The 16,620-nt window shown below is 31.1% G+C and overlaps 1 protein-coding gene across 3 annotated transcripts in view; it reads left to right on the top strand.

Annotated features, from left to right (window-relative positions):
• LOC107016251 (salicylate carboxymethyltransferase-like) overlaps positions 1-1,936 on the top strand; it is a 21,750-nt gene extending 19,814 nt beyond the window's left edge. For 2 of the 3 annotated variants that reach the window (XM_027916149.1, XM_027916150.1), the window contains 2 exons: positions 12-266; positions 1,487-1,931. In XM_027916149.1, coding sequence (XP_027771950.1) covers positions 12-266; positions 1,487-1,825 — 594 coding nt within the window. In that variant the 3' untranslated portion in view covers positions 1,826-1,931. Of the gene's footprint in view, positions 1-11; positions 267-1,486 lie in introns of all 3 variants that reach the window. The other variant, XM_027916151.1, reaches the window with a different exon arrangement.
• The last annotated feature ends 14,684 nt before the right edge of the window (positions 1,937-16,620 follow it).

Genomic DNA, 16,620 nt, shown 5'->3' with positions numbered 1-16,620 from the left:
TAATTGTATAGGTTCCCGATGGAATAAAGAATAATAAGGGAAATATCTATCTAACAAGTACAAGCCCAACAAGTGTTCATAAAGCATATTATGAGCAATTTGAGAGAGATTTTGTAACATTTCTAAAGTATCGCTCAGAAGAATTGATGAAAAATGGGCGTATGGTATTGACCATGTTGGGTAGAAAAAATGAAGATCGCTTCAGCCAAGGGTGTTCCTATGAGTGGGAACTTCTGGCTACGACGCTCAAGCTTCTGATTGCACAGGTAAGTGTGTCTTTTTTTATTAAAAAAAAATAAGAAAAAAGATACTTTAGTAATATTATTGGGCACCCTTGATCCAGGATAAGTGGTTGAGAATCTTGAGATTTCAGGTTTAAAATTTAATAGTAACAAAAAAAATATTGGGTGATTCTTTTTATTTGTCCTAACTTTGGTGGACGGAGGGGGGGGGGGTTTATATGATATTTATTGATGGTAGGAGTTGACAGGTATCTCATATAGTTAATCGAGGTGCACGAGTAGGAGGTGACATGTATTTCATGAAATTAATTGAGATCAACGAAATTAGTCCGGACACCACAATCATCTTTATGAATCTAGTTACTTGGTATATGTTTGACAAGCATCCCATAGAGTTAATAGAGGTGCACGAGTAGTAGGTGGCATTTATCTCATGAAATTGATTGAAGTGCACAGAATTTGGCCCGAACACCATAGTTATCTTGGTTGACCAAGTTACTTGGTACTCCCTCCGTCCACTTTTATTTGTCATGTAGCGCTTTTTGAAAGTCGGTTTGACTAATTTTCAATGTTAAATTAGATTAAGCTAATTCGAGATTTTAGACAAAGATTTAGATATTCAAAAACTATATGAAAAGTACTATAAATTGCAATTTTTTGCATATCAATATGATGAAAAAATACATCTTAAAATATTAATCAAAGTTCTTAAAGTTTGACTCTAAAAATAGAAACCATGACAAACAATAGTGGATGGAGGGAGTATTTGTTGTTGGTGAAGAGGTGGTAGGTATCCCTTAGAGTTAATCGAGGTGCATTGGTAGGAGGTGACTGTATTCCATTAAATTAATCAAGGTGCGCGAAATTTGACTAGGACACCATAATTATCTTGGTGGACCAAATTATTTGGTATTTATGGGAGGTGGTATAGATATTTTATAGAATTAGTCGAAGTGCGCAAAAGTTAACCTAGATACCACATTCATTAAAAAATAGAATTATCATTGCAATTATATTATCTCTAAGCACTAATAACTTCCAATTTTTGGAATCATTTTTTATGAGTTAAGATATTTTTTGTCCTAGTATAATAGCTTGTCAATAACACATTTCTTTATTAGGTGATTTTCTTTATTAGGTGTTTTGATGATATAAATTTTTTGTGAACTAATAGTATAAAATTATTTTACACTATAATATATATATAAGTTAATGTTCATAAATATAATAATTAATATTTACAGGAATCAATAGATGAAGAAAAAGTGAATTCATTCAATATTCCTTTATACAATCCATCTCCATCAGAAGTGATGTATATAGTTGAAAAGGAGAGATTTTTCACCATTGATATCTTGAAAACTTCAGAAATTCAAAGGAATTCTTGTGATGATGAGAAATACGATATGGCAAAAAGCTTTAGATCTGTGGCTGAACCTTTACTAGTTAGCCATTTTGGCCATGATGAATTGAATATGGATCAAGTTATCCACAAGTATAACCAAGTAATTGCCAACGATCGCAAGGCGATGGAAAAAATTATGTTCGTAAATGTCACTGTTTCGTTGACCAATATAAATTAGCTAGGGCATGCAATTCATGCATCGTCACGAACCCTGGCCCTAGTAATATATATCCCGACCCTTGTGATATTGTAATAATAATCTTATATCTCATAGAGAATTATGATAATGTAATATTTATTTTATATTCCTTAAAAGTAATTATTTTCAACGGGTAGAGTTTCTATATATCTTCAAAGAAAGGAGATTGTAGGGTTGTATATCGGTTCGGTTCGATTTTGAAATTTATCGATTTGATTTATCAGTTATCAGTCTGTAGAGATGCTAAATCGTTAAGAACCATTAAGATATTGACTTATTGATTCGGTTAAGATTTGACACAAAAAAATAAATGATTGACAATCAATTAAAAACATAGTGACAAACCAGATAAAACATAAACATGAGTTGATAGATTGTATCATGATTAAAAAAAAAATAACACTAACACCTTGTAAAATAACCAAAAGCTTGAAACTGCCAGAAATAAAAAATATGAAATTAAATCCCAAGTCAAGGACTTTATATACCGAATGATATAAATATAATTTATCAATTTAGTATCGGGCTATTGGTTAACCTATTAATAAAAACTTCAAACCCTTAAAAATCGATAACTCGATAATAAAAAAATTAAAACCGTTAATTGTGACAATAACCTACTACCGATGAACCTCAACTTTTTATCCATTCGAATTATCAATTTTGTTTGATTTTATATATCTAAATAAAATTTTAATTTCATATTAGTGTGATTTCAAATCATAATTTTGTATCACGTGCCCAAACGAGACATAAAATGAATATAATTTCATTTACAAAATTGTGCAAACATGAATTTAGTAGGATACAAAATGATACCAAATCCCAACTAATCAAGTGGCAAATCCAAGAAGAGAAAAAGGAAAAAAAATGAATGTTATCACTTGACTGGTTGAGGTGACAAGATGTTGGTCCTATTAGGTGTGTGTGTTTGTCCTTTAGGGCACATTTTGGTGTACCCACACACTGTTGCAGCTGTATTCTTCAAGTGGATTGAAAATCACACGTACAAAAGGTGGTGTACGTTTTGTGGGTTTGATCTGTTGGTGTCACCATAAAGTTTAATAAATAACAATATCAATTAGTTGGGGGTAAATTATCGACATATATTGTGGCGCAGTTTTAAAGTTACTTTATGAAAATTTAAACTTAGAGTCTTAAATGTGAAGAAAATTTGATTGGAGTTGCGCCCCAAGATTTAGACTTACTTTTTGCACTAACAAGCACCAACAATGATTGTCAATATGATATATATATAGAGAAAATCATTTGATTATATCATTTCTAATTTTTAAAAAAATCTAAATTTGGTGTAACTCTTTGTTTACTTTTCTACAAAAATTGACCCGACCGAAAATCCACAACCCCAAGGACCAAAAGGCTAATAAAAAATGGGAAAATTGTATATAATGACAAATTAATAAATCAAATTAATTGCTATAGCCATCCTTTGATTTAATTATGTCCCGTAGCAAACAGTTTGTCAGTCACCTCTCTCCCTTAAACTCTCGCTCGCCACTCTCCTCTCTCGCTCCATCTCTCGCTCGCTTCCTCTCACTTTTATACAAACACAAGTGTATAAAATCTGTTTCTATTTGTATAAAGCGAGAGAAAATTGTATAAATACATATATTTTTGTTCCCCTCTCTCTCCTCTCCCAGATCTCGCTCGCCACCCTCGCCTCTCTCGCTTATACAAATAGAAACGAAATATATAAATTGCGAATCAGTTTGTATAAAGCGAGAGAAAATTATATTTACACATGCAAATACATATATTTTTGTCCTATACACTTATAATTATACAATAAAAATACTCTCCTGCCCAGTTTCTTTGCCTTTCTCTCTATCTCGTTTTATACAAATTCAAATTGTATATAATTTCTCTTTTTCTCGTTTTATACAATTCGATGCAATTGTATATTCATCTTTCTCATTTTATACAAATTTAAATTGTATATAATCGTTCTATACACTTATAATTATACAATTCATTTTTTACAATTCTCTGCCCAAATCTCTTTCTCTTTCTCGTTTTATACAATTCGCTTCAATTGTATATTTATAGCGAATTATACATTTATATGTTTGCTATGGAGTGCAATTATGTAAACTTTGCTATAACATACAAATATGAATTTTATCTTGCTATATGTGAAAGTTGCCCATAAAAAATTGTGCTACTTTTACATACATACAATAAAGTAATTGGTTTACAATAAATAAAGTCATGTTTTATTATACATAAAAAGTAGTCAAAAATCTTAGGAAGTATAAATTCAATATAGCTTGCCAAAAGTCATTGAAGGTATACACTGCATATATAAATATAGCTTACTTATACATGAGTTATACGATGATAATACATTACGATACAATCAAAAAACTAATATAGCCAGCCTAATTATACATTGATTATTAAATCTTGATCAACTCAAAATTACCTCTAAAAAGTCCCAACATTTTAGATATAAAAATCTTCTCAATGTTTCAAATCTTTTGATATATAATTCACTTGAAACGATTCACATATTCTATATGTTAATTTATTTATTTTTTAAAAAAAAAGAGAGGAAGCAAACGAAACGAAGTAGAAGAAAAGGATGAAGAAAATGAATAAGAAGGAGAAGGAAAAGAAGCGAATAATGATAAAGAAGAGTATTAGGCCAATTTTAATATTTTGAAAATCGAACCAATTATTATTTGGTAAAGTCAAAGGGACGAATGATCACTTTACATAATTTTCCCTAAATAAATCGCCAAATATATCAAAAAATAGCACCAACAAGAACTTTTATTGACATTAAAGAATGACTAAAAGCGACAAAAGAGAAATTTGATTGTACTGATTTGCTTTTTCAACTCATTTGTGTAACTCCTGTCTGTATTTTTTCGATTATCTTTCCAAATAATATTGACTATATATGGTTATTCTTAAGCAAAAGTATATAAAAATGATAGAAAAACGATAGTCATTTCTTATTTTCTTAATCTTATGAAAACAATGAATGCTGTTACTTTTTAAAATGTAAAATTACAGTTGAGGAATATAAATAAAAATAATTTTAGTTCATCAAAAACCATGTGTAATCTAGTGAAAGAATAGTTTATTGTCTATTATCATAGTAAATATCTAACTTCGATTTGAAGTTGCTACTTATTGAAAATTGACGAACTCAATAGATCTTTTTGTTACGTGGTCATCTAGAAGAATTATCTAGCATTGCTTTAAACCAAACATGCTAAAATAGTAGTGAAAAGAAAAGAATATGATTCCAAAATTATCTATTTACTTTTATCGTATTTTAGGTGTGATCGAAGTTTTTAAATTAATGTTTTATTTATTGAACTTTTATAAAAAAAAAAAAGTAAAAATAAGTTATACATTCGAATTGTGTGAATTTCATGTTAGTATACTCAAAGTTTAGTAATTCTTGTGTTAGAAATAATAATTAAGTGTGTATCGTGATTACTTGTCACGCAATTTTTTTTGATTTAAAAATATCTAGCTTAACAATGAAGTTAAAAATACGTTTTTTACGGAAAAAAAAAAAGAACCTCTTTAACCACTTCACCATTAATTTCAATGGGGTTAATTTGATGTCACTCAACTTCCATTTTACTGCATTATTGAATTATTAAATATATTTTATGATATAAAAAAGTTACTCAATATTAGTCTCATTTTATATTTTATTTGTGGGATTTCAAAAGTCAAACAAGGCTATCTTTGGTCGTAAATTTTTCATAGATCTTTTAAATATTTTGAATTATCAATTATTGTGACTCATAGTACTTTTTACGTTGTTTACAAATATATAAATTTCATTCCAAAAAAATTAAAGATTCCATGCATAAATCTCCGATCAAACTTAAATTGTTTGACTCTCAAAACATAAAAGGTGACTTATAATATGAGATGGAGGTAGTAGTACTACAAGGACCAGTTGGGAGGAAACAAAGAGAGACATTTTATACGATACTTAAGCAATATTGCATGACTTTTTAGTTAGTTTTGTCTTAAATTATTTGTCGTATATATTTATTTTTATATATTTTTAAAAGGAAGTATCAGTTAAGAGAAGTTTTGATTATTTTATTCTCATTTGTGTCTTGGAGATATATTTTTTCTTCATTGAATATTTGTCATATTGAGGCGTTTGTAATCTTCCAGAAACAATTATTATTAAGAATAAAATTAAAAATGGAATAATTAATTTTGTCTTGAACTTCTAAAAGACAATGTGGACCATTTGAAGTATTCTGTGAGATAAGAGCAGAGGAAGAACGATGGGATCAAATGAAATCTTCTGTGGAGTTTTTGGCAAAAATAAGTCAAGTATGAAGTGGTAATTAACTTATTTGCTTAGTACATTTTGATAGACATGCTCAGAGAATGAAGGTGAAGTACAATAATTTTGTTGCACAAAGTCATCCATTTAAAATTATTACAATTATAGGGGAATTGGTTGCTAAGCCACACTACAAAAAATTGGGAGAGAGAGTGGTGAAGATGAGGTGAGGGAGAGTGTTCATTTTCGACAATTAGTTTAGATTCATGCTAGTACAATCTGTTGGGAAAACGCGGACGAGCACAAAAATATATATGATAAAAGTAATAGAAATAAAATAAAAAAAATAACGACACCAAGAATTTTATGTAATAACCCTTCTGAATAAGGGAAAAAACCACGGGCCAAGAGGAGCAATTGATATTACTATAGTAAGGAATTTTAAACTGTATAGTCACGAATACAATACTCAAAGTGACTACTACACACTCAAAAGGAACAATACTCTTTTGGTTTCCGTCTTACTAAAATATCGCTCACATTCTATTTTTCTTCACAGACTATTTTCTTGTATAGTTTATAGAATACCTCACTTTGCTCCCAAAATAGTTTTTCTCTCTAACTTGGTGTGTTCTACAAATGAGCAAGAATGCTCTATTTATAGAAAGATAAAACCATGCCTATGTCACTAATGACATATGTAAATATAGCAAAGTCAAGAATGATTGCAAATCTTACCAATTTGCCAACCACCAAATCTTTTATTTTCAACTCCAATTACTATTCCTTTTTAACAATTGCTTGTACCAATTGAATAGCTAAAGTTGACTAAAAAATGGGATGGATTCAACAAATCTCCCCCTCCAGTCCCATTTACTGGAAGAAGGTATCTTCAACTTCTTTAGAGAGAGCTCATACCCACAAGTTCTTTGCATAACTCGAACTTGTCTTTCGGTATCATCTTGGTCAGCATATCTGCAGGATTTTCACTTGTGTGAATCTTTTTGACGTGAAATGATTCATTCTCCACTTTCTCACGAATCCAATGATATCTGACGTCAATGTGTTTTGTTCTTGCATGGTACATGGAGTTCTTGCTCAAGTCTATTGCACTCTGGCTGTCACAATAGACAATATACTCCATCTGATTCAAACCAAGCTCTTGAAGAAATCGCTTTAGCCATATCATCTCCTTGCCGGCTTCAGTAGCCGCAATATACTCAGCTTCAGTTGTAGATAGTGCAACACATTTCTGCAACTTTGACTGCCATGATATAGCTCCCCCTGAAAAAGTAAACAAATATCCAGTAGTGGATTTTCTGTTATCAAGGTCACCTGCCATATCAGAATCTGTATAGCCTTTCAAGATTGGATTTGATACTCCAAAACACAAGCATTCATCTAAGCTTCCTCTGAGATACTTGAGTATCCACTTCACAACTTCCCAATGCTCTTTTTCCGGATTTTCGAGAAATCTACTGACAACACCAACTGCGTGAGCAATATCAGGTCTAGTGCACACCATTGCATACATTAGACTTCCGACGACGGAGGAATATGGAATTTTGGCCATGTTCTCTTTTTCCTCCCTAGCTGCAGGACACATCTTCTTGCTCAACTTCATATGACCAGCAAGAGGTATACTAACAGGCTTAGCATTGTTCATATTGAAGCGCTCTAGTACGCGTTCAATGTACTTCTTCTGGGACAAATAAATCTTCCTTTTATCTCTAAGACGAGTAATTCTCATGCCCAAAAATTGATTGGCATGACCCAAGTCTTTTATAGAAAAAGACTTACACAACTTTTTCTTCAGCTCGCCAATCTTGGAAGTATTCTTGCCCACAATCAACATATCACCCACATACAACACAAGGATGATAAAATCATTGTCAGAAAATTTTTGTATAAATACGCAATGATCTGAAGAAATCTTCTTATAGTCTTGCTCCCCCATAACAGATTCAAACTTTTTGTACCACTGTCTGGGAGCTTGTTTTAGGCCATAGAGACTCTTTTTGAGTTTGCATACAAAATTTTCTTTTCCATCTACTTTGAAGCCCTNATATAAATCTCTTCTTCTAGGTCACCGTGAAGGAAAGTCGTCTTCACATCCATCTGCTCAATCTCTAAATTAAGACTAGCAGCCAAACCTAGAAAAGTGCGAATCGAGGACATTTTCACAACAAGAGAAAATATTTCGTCAAAGTCAATACCTTTCCTTTGACCGAATCCCTTAACAACCAATCTAGCTTTGTACCTGGGCTTCAAGTTGTGTTCTTCAACTTTAACTTTGAACACCCACTTGTTCTTCAAAGCTCTCATGCCCTTGGGCCATTTTATCAACTCATAAGTGTGGTTTTCATGCAAAGACTTCATCTCGTCTTGCATGGCTTGAATCCATTGATTCTTGTGCTCGTCTTCCATGGCCTCCTCATAACATTCAGGTTCTCCCCCGTCAGTGAGTAACACATACTCATTGGGCGAATAACGAGAGGAAGGAAACTGCTGTCTTGTGGACCTCCGAAGCGGAATATTTAATTCGTCCACAACTTCATGAGCAACAGGATCATAAATAACAATATCATTGTTATTATCAACATCAACATATTGATTCGATACATGATTCTGGGCGTCACCATGATTATCAAACCTAACAACATCATGCAAACTTGTGTGAGGAACTTCATCATGATGAACTATACCATCAAAACTTGAAGATTCTACCTTCTCCGCTGTGTCAATATCTTCAATTGTTTGATTCTCCATGAAAATAATATCACGGCTTCTCACAAGTTTCTTTTCAATTGGATTATACAGCTTGTAACCAAATTCATCTAGGTCATATCCAATGAAGATGCATTTCCTTGTCTTGGCATCTAACTTTGACCTTTCATCTTTCGGCACATGTACAAAAGCTTTGCAATCAAATACTCTCAAATGGTCGTAGGAAACATCCTTTCCATACCAAACACTATTTGGTACATCACTTTGCAAAGCAACAGCAAGAGATAGATTAATAACATGTGCAGCGGTCAATAAAGCCTCACCTCAAAATGAGTTTAGCAACTTTGCTTCAGAAAGCAAACATCTAACTCTTTCCATCAAGGTCCTATTCATCCTCTCAGTCAAACCATTAAGCTGAGGAGTCTTGGGAGGAGTCTTCTGGTGTCTAATACCTTGATGCTTGCAGTATTCGTCAAATGGTCCACAATATTCACCATCATTATCAGTACGAATACATTTCACTTTCTTTCCAGTTTCTCTTTCAACTGAAGCCTGAAACTGCTTAAAGACACCTAACACTTGGTCTTTAGTCTTGAAGACATAGACCCAAAGTTTTCTCGAGCAATCATCAACGAAAGTGACAAAGTAAAGTGCACCACCCAATGTCTTTGTCTTCATTGGACCATATAAATCAGAGTGCACTAACTCAAGCAACTCTGTCTTTCTCGAAGGAGGGTAGGACTTAAAGAAAACTCTATTTTGTTTACCAGCCAAGCAGTGCTCACATTTTTCTAATTTATCACTTTGGAAATTTGACAATAATTTCTTCTTGGCTAGAACATTAAGTCCTTTCTCGCTAATGTGGCTAAGCCTCTTGTGCCATAATGTTGAAGAGCTATCGCTCTCAACCGCATTCACCATATCAACACAAGTAGAGGCCATAGTCCAGTATAAACCACAACGTTTGTTACCACGAGCCACAACCAAGGAAGCCTTAATGAGCTTTCATTTTCCATCACCGTTGGTACTAACATATCCTTCATTATCTAAAACACCAACAGAAATTAGGTGCAGACGAACATCAGGAGCATGTTTCATATTGTTCAAAACTAGTTTAGTTCCAACACTAGTTTCCAAACAAATTGTACCAATACCAACCACCCTAGAAACAGTCTCATTACCCATGCTCAAGGTTCCAAAATCACCAGGAGTGTAGGAAGAGAAAAAATCCTTCCTTGATGTCACATGAGATGCGGCACCAGTGTCCACAACCCAGCTTGACTCATCACAAGCAATACTTATCATGTTTGCATCAAGAACGGTAACAAGATCTTCGGTGGTGACGGTGGCTAGGCAATTTTCATTGCCATCTTCTTTAGTTTCCTCTTTGTTTTTGTTCTCCCTCTTCAACTTCCTACAGTACTTCTTTGTGTGCCCTTTCATGCCACAATGATAGCACTCAATATCCTTAAGTCTGCCTTTGGATTTGCTCCTATTTGTTCTCTATGCTGAGAACCATGAGTTTTATTTCTCCCCCTGGAGCCAGTTATCAGGACATCCGACGAAGAGGAACTTTGAGTTTTTCTTCTCATCTCTTCGTTCAAGACACTACTCTTGGCGGAATCCATAGAAATCACACCATCTGGAGCAGAATTTGACAATGACGTTCTAAATGTTTCCCAAGAATCTGGTAGGGAACCAAGTAGAAGCAAGCCTTGAATTTCTTCATCAAATTTGATGCCCATAGCAGATAATTGGTTCATAATCCCCTGAAAATTATTCAGATGGTCTGTCATCGGAGAACCATCATGATACTTCAAACTCAACATCTGCTTTATTAAGAACATTTTACTGTTGCCAGTCTTTCGAGCATACAAACTTTCAAGATGCTCCCATAGGGTTCGAGCATGTGTTTCCCCAGAAATATGGTTCAACACATTATCGTCGACCCATTGCCTAATGAATCCACAAACCTGTCTATGCAACAGATTCCACTCTTCATCTGTTTTATTATCAGGCTTTACAGTGGTAAATACTGGTTTGTAAAATTTCTTAACATAAAGCAGATCTTCCATTTTTCCCTTCCAAATGGCATAATTAACACCATTCAAAGTAACCATTCTACTTGTGTTGGCTTCCATTGTTTTCCCCAAAAAATATAGTTATCGCAAATCAAAGTAAATCTTTTCTGAGGTGGTGGTTCAGACTGTGCTGCAACCACAGAGTATACTCAGATAAAACCTTGGCTCTGATACTAGTTTGTTGGGAAAACGCGGACGAGCACAAAAATATATGTGATAAAAGTAATAGAAATAAAATAAAAAAATAACGACACCAAGAATTTTATGTAGAAACCCTTCTGAGTAAGGGAAAAAACCACGGGCCAAGAGGAGCAATTGATATTACTATAGTAAGGAATTTTACACTGTGTAGTCACGAATACAATACTCAAAGTGACTACTACACACTCAAAAGGAACAATACTCTTTTAGTTTCCGTCTTACTAAAATATCGCTCACACTCTATTTTTCTTCACAGACTATTTTCTTGTATAGTTTATAGAATACATCACTTTGCTCTCAAAATGGTTTTTTTCTCTAACTTGGTGTGTTCTATAAATGAGCAAGAATGCTCTATTTATAGAAGGATAAAACCATGCCTCTGTCACTAATGACATATGTAAATATAGCAAAGTCAAGAATGATTGCAAATCTTACCAATTTGCCAACCACCAAATCTTTTATTTTCAACTCCAATTACTATTTCTTTTTTAACAATTGCTTGTACCAATTGAATAGCTAAAGTTGACTTAAAAATGAGATGGATTCAACACAATCACTATAGAAGCCAAGCATCTTGTGAGGAGACTGTTGAAAAAATATCAAAAAAATGAAAATTAACTTATGCATGGTGCCATTGACCTTGAAAAGAGTACTTACGACAAAGTCTTGAGGAAAGTCCTCTAGAGATGCTTGGAGGCTAGTGGTGTGTCAACTTACATTAGGGCGACAAATGTCATGTATGATGGAATCAAAATTTGGGTTAAAACAATGCAAGGAGACTCAGAGCACTTTCCAACTAAGATATGGTTATAAGGATTATCTCTTAGCCCATTCTTGTCATGGTGTATATTATTTGCAAATTATATAGTATTAACTAATAAGACGTGTAACAAAATTAACACTTGGTTGGAGGTGGGGAGACAAGCTCTAGAGCCTAAGGATTTAGGTTGAGCATAACCAAAATAGAGTATCTAAAATGCAAATTCACTATTACAATTCATGAAACACACATGAAAGTGAGACTTGACATGCGATCTATCCCCAAGAAAAGATAATTTCAAGTTCGCGGGTATGTAATTTAGGAAAGTAGGAACATTAATTGTAGTATCATACATCGTATCGGTGTGAGCGAAAATGAAGTGGAGTTTTGTCTTTAATGTCTTCTGTGATAAAAAAAAAAAGGTACAACAAGAACTTAAGGTAGGTTCTATGGAGTGGTAGTTGGATCGACGTTATTGTATGGAGCAGAGTGCTCATGAGTCAAGAATTTTCTTGTTCAATGATGCATGTTATAGAAATGAGGATGCAGAGATAGATATGTTGATATACTACGAGAAATAAAATTAGGATAAAGTTATTTGAGATAAGGTAAGAGTGGTTTCTATGGTGGATAAGGTGATAAAAATGAGACTGGAATGGTTTTATCATGTGAATAGGATATGCCCAGATGCCCCAATGGGAAGATGCGAGAGGTTGAATATAGATACAATAGGCACGAAGAAAGGTAGAGTTATATGCTAAAAAAGTATTGTGGAGAGGTAATTAGACAAGACATGAAACAACTTCATATTATACCAAGAACATGACTTTAAATAGGAGGATGTGAAGGTCAAGTTTTAGATTTAGGATTGAAGGTTAGTAAATAGTGGAATATTATCTTATTCTTCGAGAGTGTAGGCTTGTTGGTGTATGTCGTTGTTCCAGTCGTATCCTTGTAAATCTTGCTTTTGATATCGTCTATCATTAATCATTTGTTTATTGTTCTTATTCCTTTCTTGTAGGATTTGCACTATATCTGGTTGTTATATTTTCTTCGATCCTCATCATATTTGAATTTATTATACTTGAGTTGAGGATCTTTCGAAAACAGTCTACGAGTCAATAAGAAAATTTACGTACATTCTATTTTTTTTCAATCTTAATTGTGAAATTTTACTAGATATGTCATTATTGTTACTGCATTTTAAAATAACAAATAATTTTAAAATTTATTTAAAAATCATGATAGATAATTGAGATCAATGAAGTATAACTTTTTTATTGAGATTCTCAAAGAAAGTAAAATGATTTTTTTGTTGCAAAAAAAACAGTCGAGTATTCTGCGATAAATAAATTTCAGTAATTTTTATTTATATCAAAAAAGATAACGAAGTGACTTCTTTATAGAAATTATTCCTCTTGAATATCATCCATTTTCAGCTCATTTCTCTGGCTGCTATATTTTTCTAAAATTCTCTCATTTTCCAAGAGTTCCTAATTAATTTTGCCTTTTGACCACTTCATTTACCATGTAAAGGGTTGTAACAAATTCATACTTTTTTCATTTAAAAATTAAGTCGTAAACTTTACTTATTTTAAAATAAAATAAAATAAATAAAAATATCATTTATTTTAAAATACAAAAAGTACTTTGATATGACTTTTTCTCATTTTTGTTATTTTTCTCTATACTACTTTATATTTATAATTTCTTGAATTGAAAATATATCAAATAAAATTTCTCTATCTTCAAAGCAAAGCGTCAATTTTTTATAAACTGTTATTTTGAAATCCTACTTTATAAGTTTATATATAATATATTACTATATTGATCATAATAAAACAATTTTGATATGAGTCCAATAGAGAGCTGAAAATTATACAGATACAATCCAAAATTTCCCAATTTTAGACTGGTTATAAAAATCATTTTAAACCAGAGGCAGGTCTAACAAAACATTTAAAATAAATTTGTCATACTATGCTTAGAAAAAGTCCAAAAATCATAAAGTTTTTTGTCATGTCGAGAGAGAAGTATCATATTATAAAGTATTCACGTGAAATATTTTAACCATGTGGGCCATTTTAGAGTCAAAAAGAAACTCACATGCACAGAGTTGGAACAGTAATGAACCCCGTGACTTGCCCATAAGACACCACAAGATTTGATTTTGATGCAAAAATTGTCTCTTTCCCATTTAACCAATAGCATGATACGGTGATAGAACTGCTTCATTCTTTATTAGAAGTTTTGAAATATAAAAAAATAAATATGTTGAGACTCGAGAGTATTATTCTTAAATGAGATTTGAATTTAATTAAAATTTCAATACGAATATCGAACATTAATTATGAAAAAAAAACAAAACAAAACTCATAATCAAAGCAAGTTGTATATATGTATATCAATATGAAATTGACAATCAAACAAACCTCCTACTACCAAGCTACTTGCATTGCATGCCCCACCCAAGATTCTATCTCCCCCCTTGGGGGTTTCCTTCGGTGGCGGACCTATAAAAGGTTATGTGGGTCATAAAAAAACATCGTATATATAGATGTATATTTAATTAGTTTTTAAAATTTTATATGTATATATTAACTTTTGATCTTACTAACACAAGGATGACCCTTGACCGAGTGGTGAAGAGGGTTTAATTTTCCTAGCTAGTTTGAGTTTGAATCGCTTTTATCGTATTTTAATTTTATTTTTTATATCTTAAAACTAATTCGTGAAAATCACGTGTCCGCCACTTGTTTCCTTCAAATTCCCTCTTCCCTTTTTCCTTTTTATTCCCCTTTGATGTCCTCCCTATCACACAATTTCAACTCAACAATAAAAATATTTTTTGTATTATTTTAAATAAAATTAATGATGATTATATTTTAATTGATAAAAATGAGATTAAGAAGAAAGAAAGAAAATATTTTTTTATTTTTCATTAGTTAGAATTTTTTTATAGAAGTAGAGACACAAATAAGAGTTATTTAAAATTTATTTGAAAAAAGTGTTTTACAAGAAAGGAATATATTTTTCTTAGAAAAATAAATTTTGTCCAACTACTATTTTTAAATCAAACTATTAATGACAATGAATCAATTTGGGATCACAAATTCATAAGTAATTGAGCTTACATTTGGCGAACAACAAGCCTAAATGCATGCATAATAGACTTGATTTATTTATTTTTTAATTCTTTTTGAGAATACTCCTTCCAATAATGCATATATATATATATATATATAGATATCGATATAGATATAGATATATTAGAAGAGAGTTTTGAATATTTCAACATATTAGCTTGGTGACATTATAAGAAAGTTTAAGGGTATAATAGTATTTTCATAGATTAATTTGCTTAAAAGAAATTGTAAGTTTAAGGGTATAATAGTATTTTCATAGATTAATTTGCTTAAAAGAAATTGTACTTTCTGTTTGAATCTGTAGACCATATGAGCAAGTACTTAAAAAATCCATCCTTTTCTTTAAATTACAATTGCTACCATTCACTGAAATATTATTAAATGTGATTGGGACCCATTGAACATCAATTGTAGAGTTGTGTCAGTAGTGTTCCCTCAACTTTTTGCCCTTTTTTGTTTTCCTAATAAAAATAAAACACTATGGTCATTTTATTTATGAAATGTTCATTGATGAGTTTGGAATTGGTAATAATTTTTTTTTTAAATGAAGTATTATTAATTCATATTGAAAATGTATTATATAATAATTTTCCTGAATTGTTATATTGCATTAAAAAAGTTATGAATATTGAAATTTTAATAAATGATCTTATATAATTATAAAGTATTATATATAAAAATAATAATAAAATAATTAAAAGGTAAAATAGAGAGTACGAATGGTAATTTTTTGATCATCTCTACAAATGATAAATAGAGTGAATTAGAAAATGAATGAAGAGAAAATTTTTTATTTTACTCTCCGAATAGAGAATAAAATAAAAATGGATCGGAGATAGATATTCATAGTTGATAAATACAATCTTTAAAATCATTTATACTTAAATATAAATAATAAATTTTTAACAATTAAAAAATATCATATAAAATAAATGAAAAAATCGATAGACTCCTTACACTAGAAATAATTTATTGTGATTAAAAAAATCCTCTTTTACTATATTTATAATTTTAGATAATTGAGATTATTTATTAAAATATCAATAGTATATAAAATTTATAATTATGCATAATTTTATCCTAATATTTTATACTTCAATATAATATTGAGCCCGTGCTAACACGAATTATTTTAACTATTATATATATATAAAAGACGTACATTCTTTTTTTATATATATTTTAGAAATTATAATTAATACTGTACCAAACTCCAACTTGGCGGGGGCAAAGAAATAGACACGTAAACATAATAACACCCAACTATAAATAATTTAAAATTAACGGATTTAAATTAGATATATTATTAGTGTAATAAATGGTTTCAGGGATGAACATAACCACATTAATTTGAGTTTTCTAAATATCAAATTAAATTATTTATGTTTAATTTTTAAATTGATAAATCATTAGATTAATAAAATATGAATTTTGAGTTTTATCGAGTTTTCTAATTTTTATGATAAACAATTCTTATAAACGTATAATTAATGTATGCTTCTGTAGTCTTATTAAAAATAACTATTTAAGATGTTTCACAAAATATCACAAAATTTCAACTTCAATAG

Source organism: Solanum pennellii, chromosome 4 (genome assembly GCF_001406875.1).
Source record: "Solanum pennellii chromosome 4, SPENNV200".
NCBI lineage: Eukaryota > Viridiplantae > Streptophyta > Magnoliopsida > Solanales > Solanaceae > Solanum > Solanum pennellii.
The sequence above is the reverse complement of the archived record's forward strand: the minus strand, read 5'-3'. Positions and strand labels throughout refer to the sequence as shown.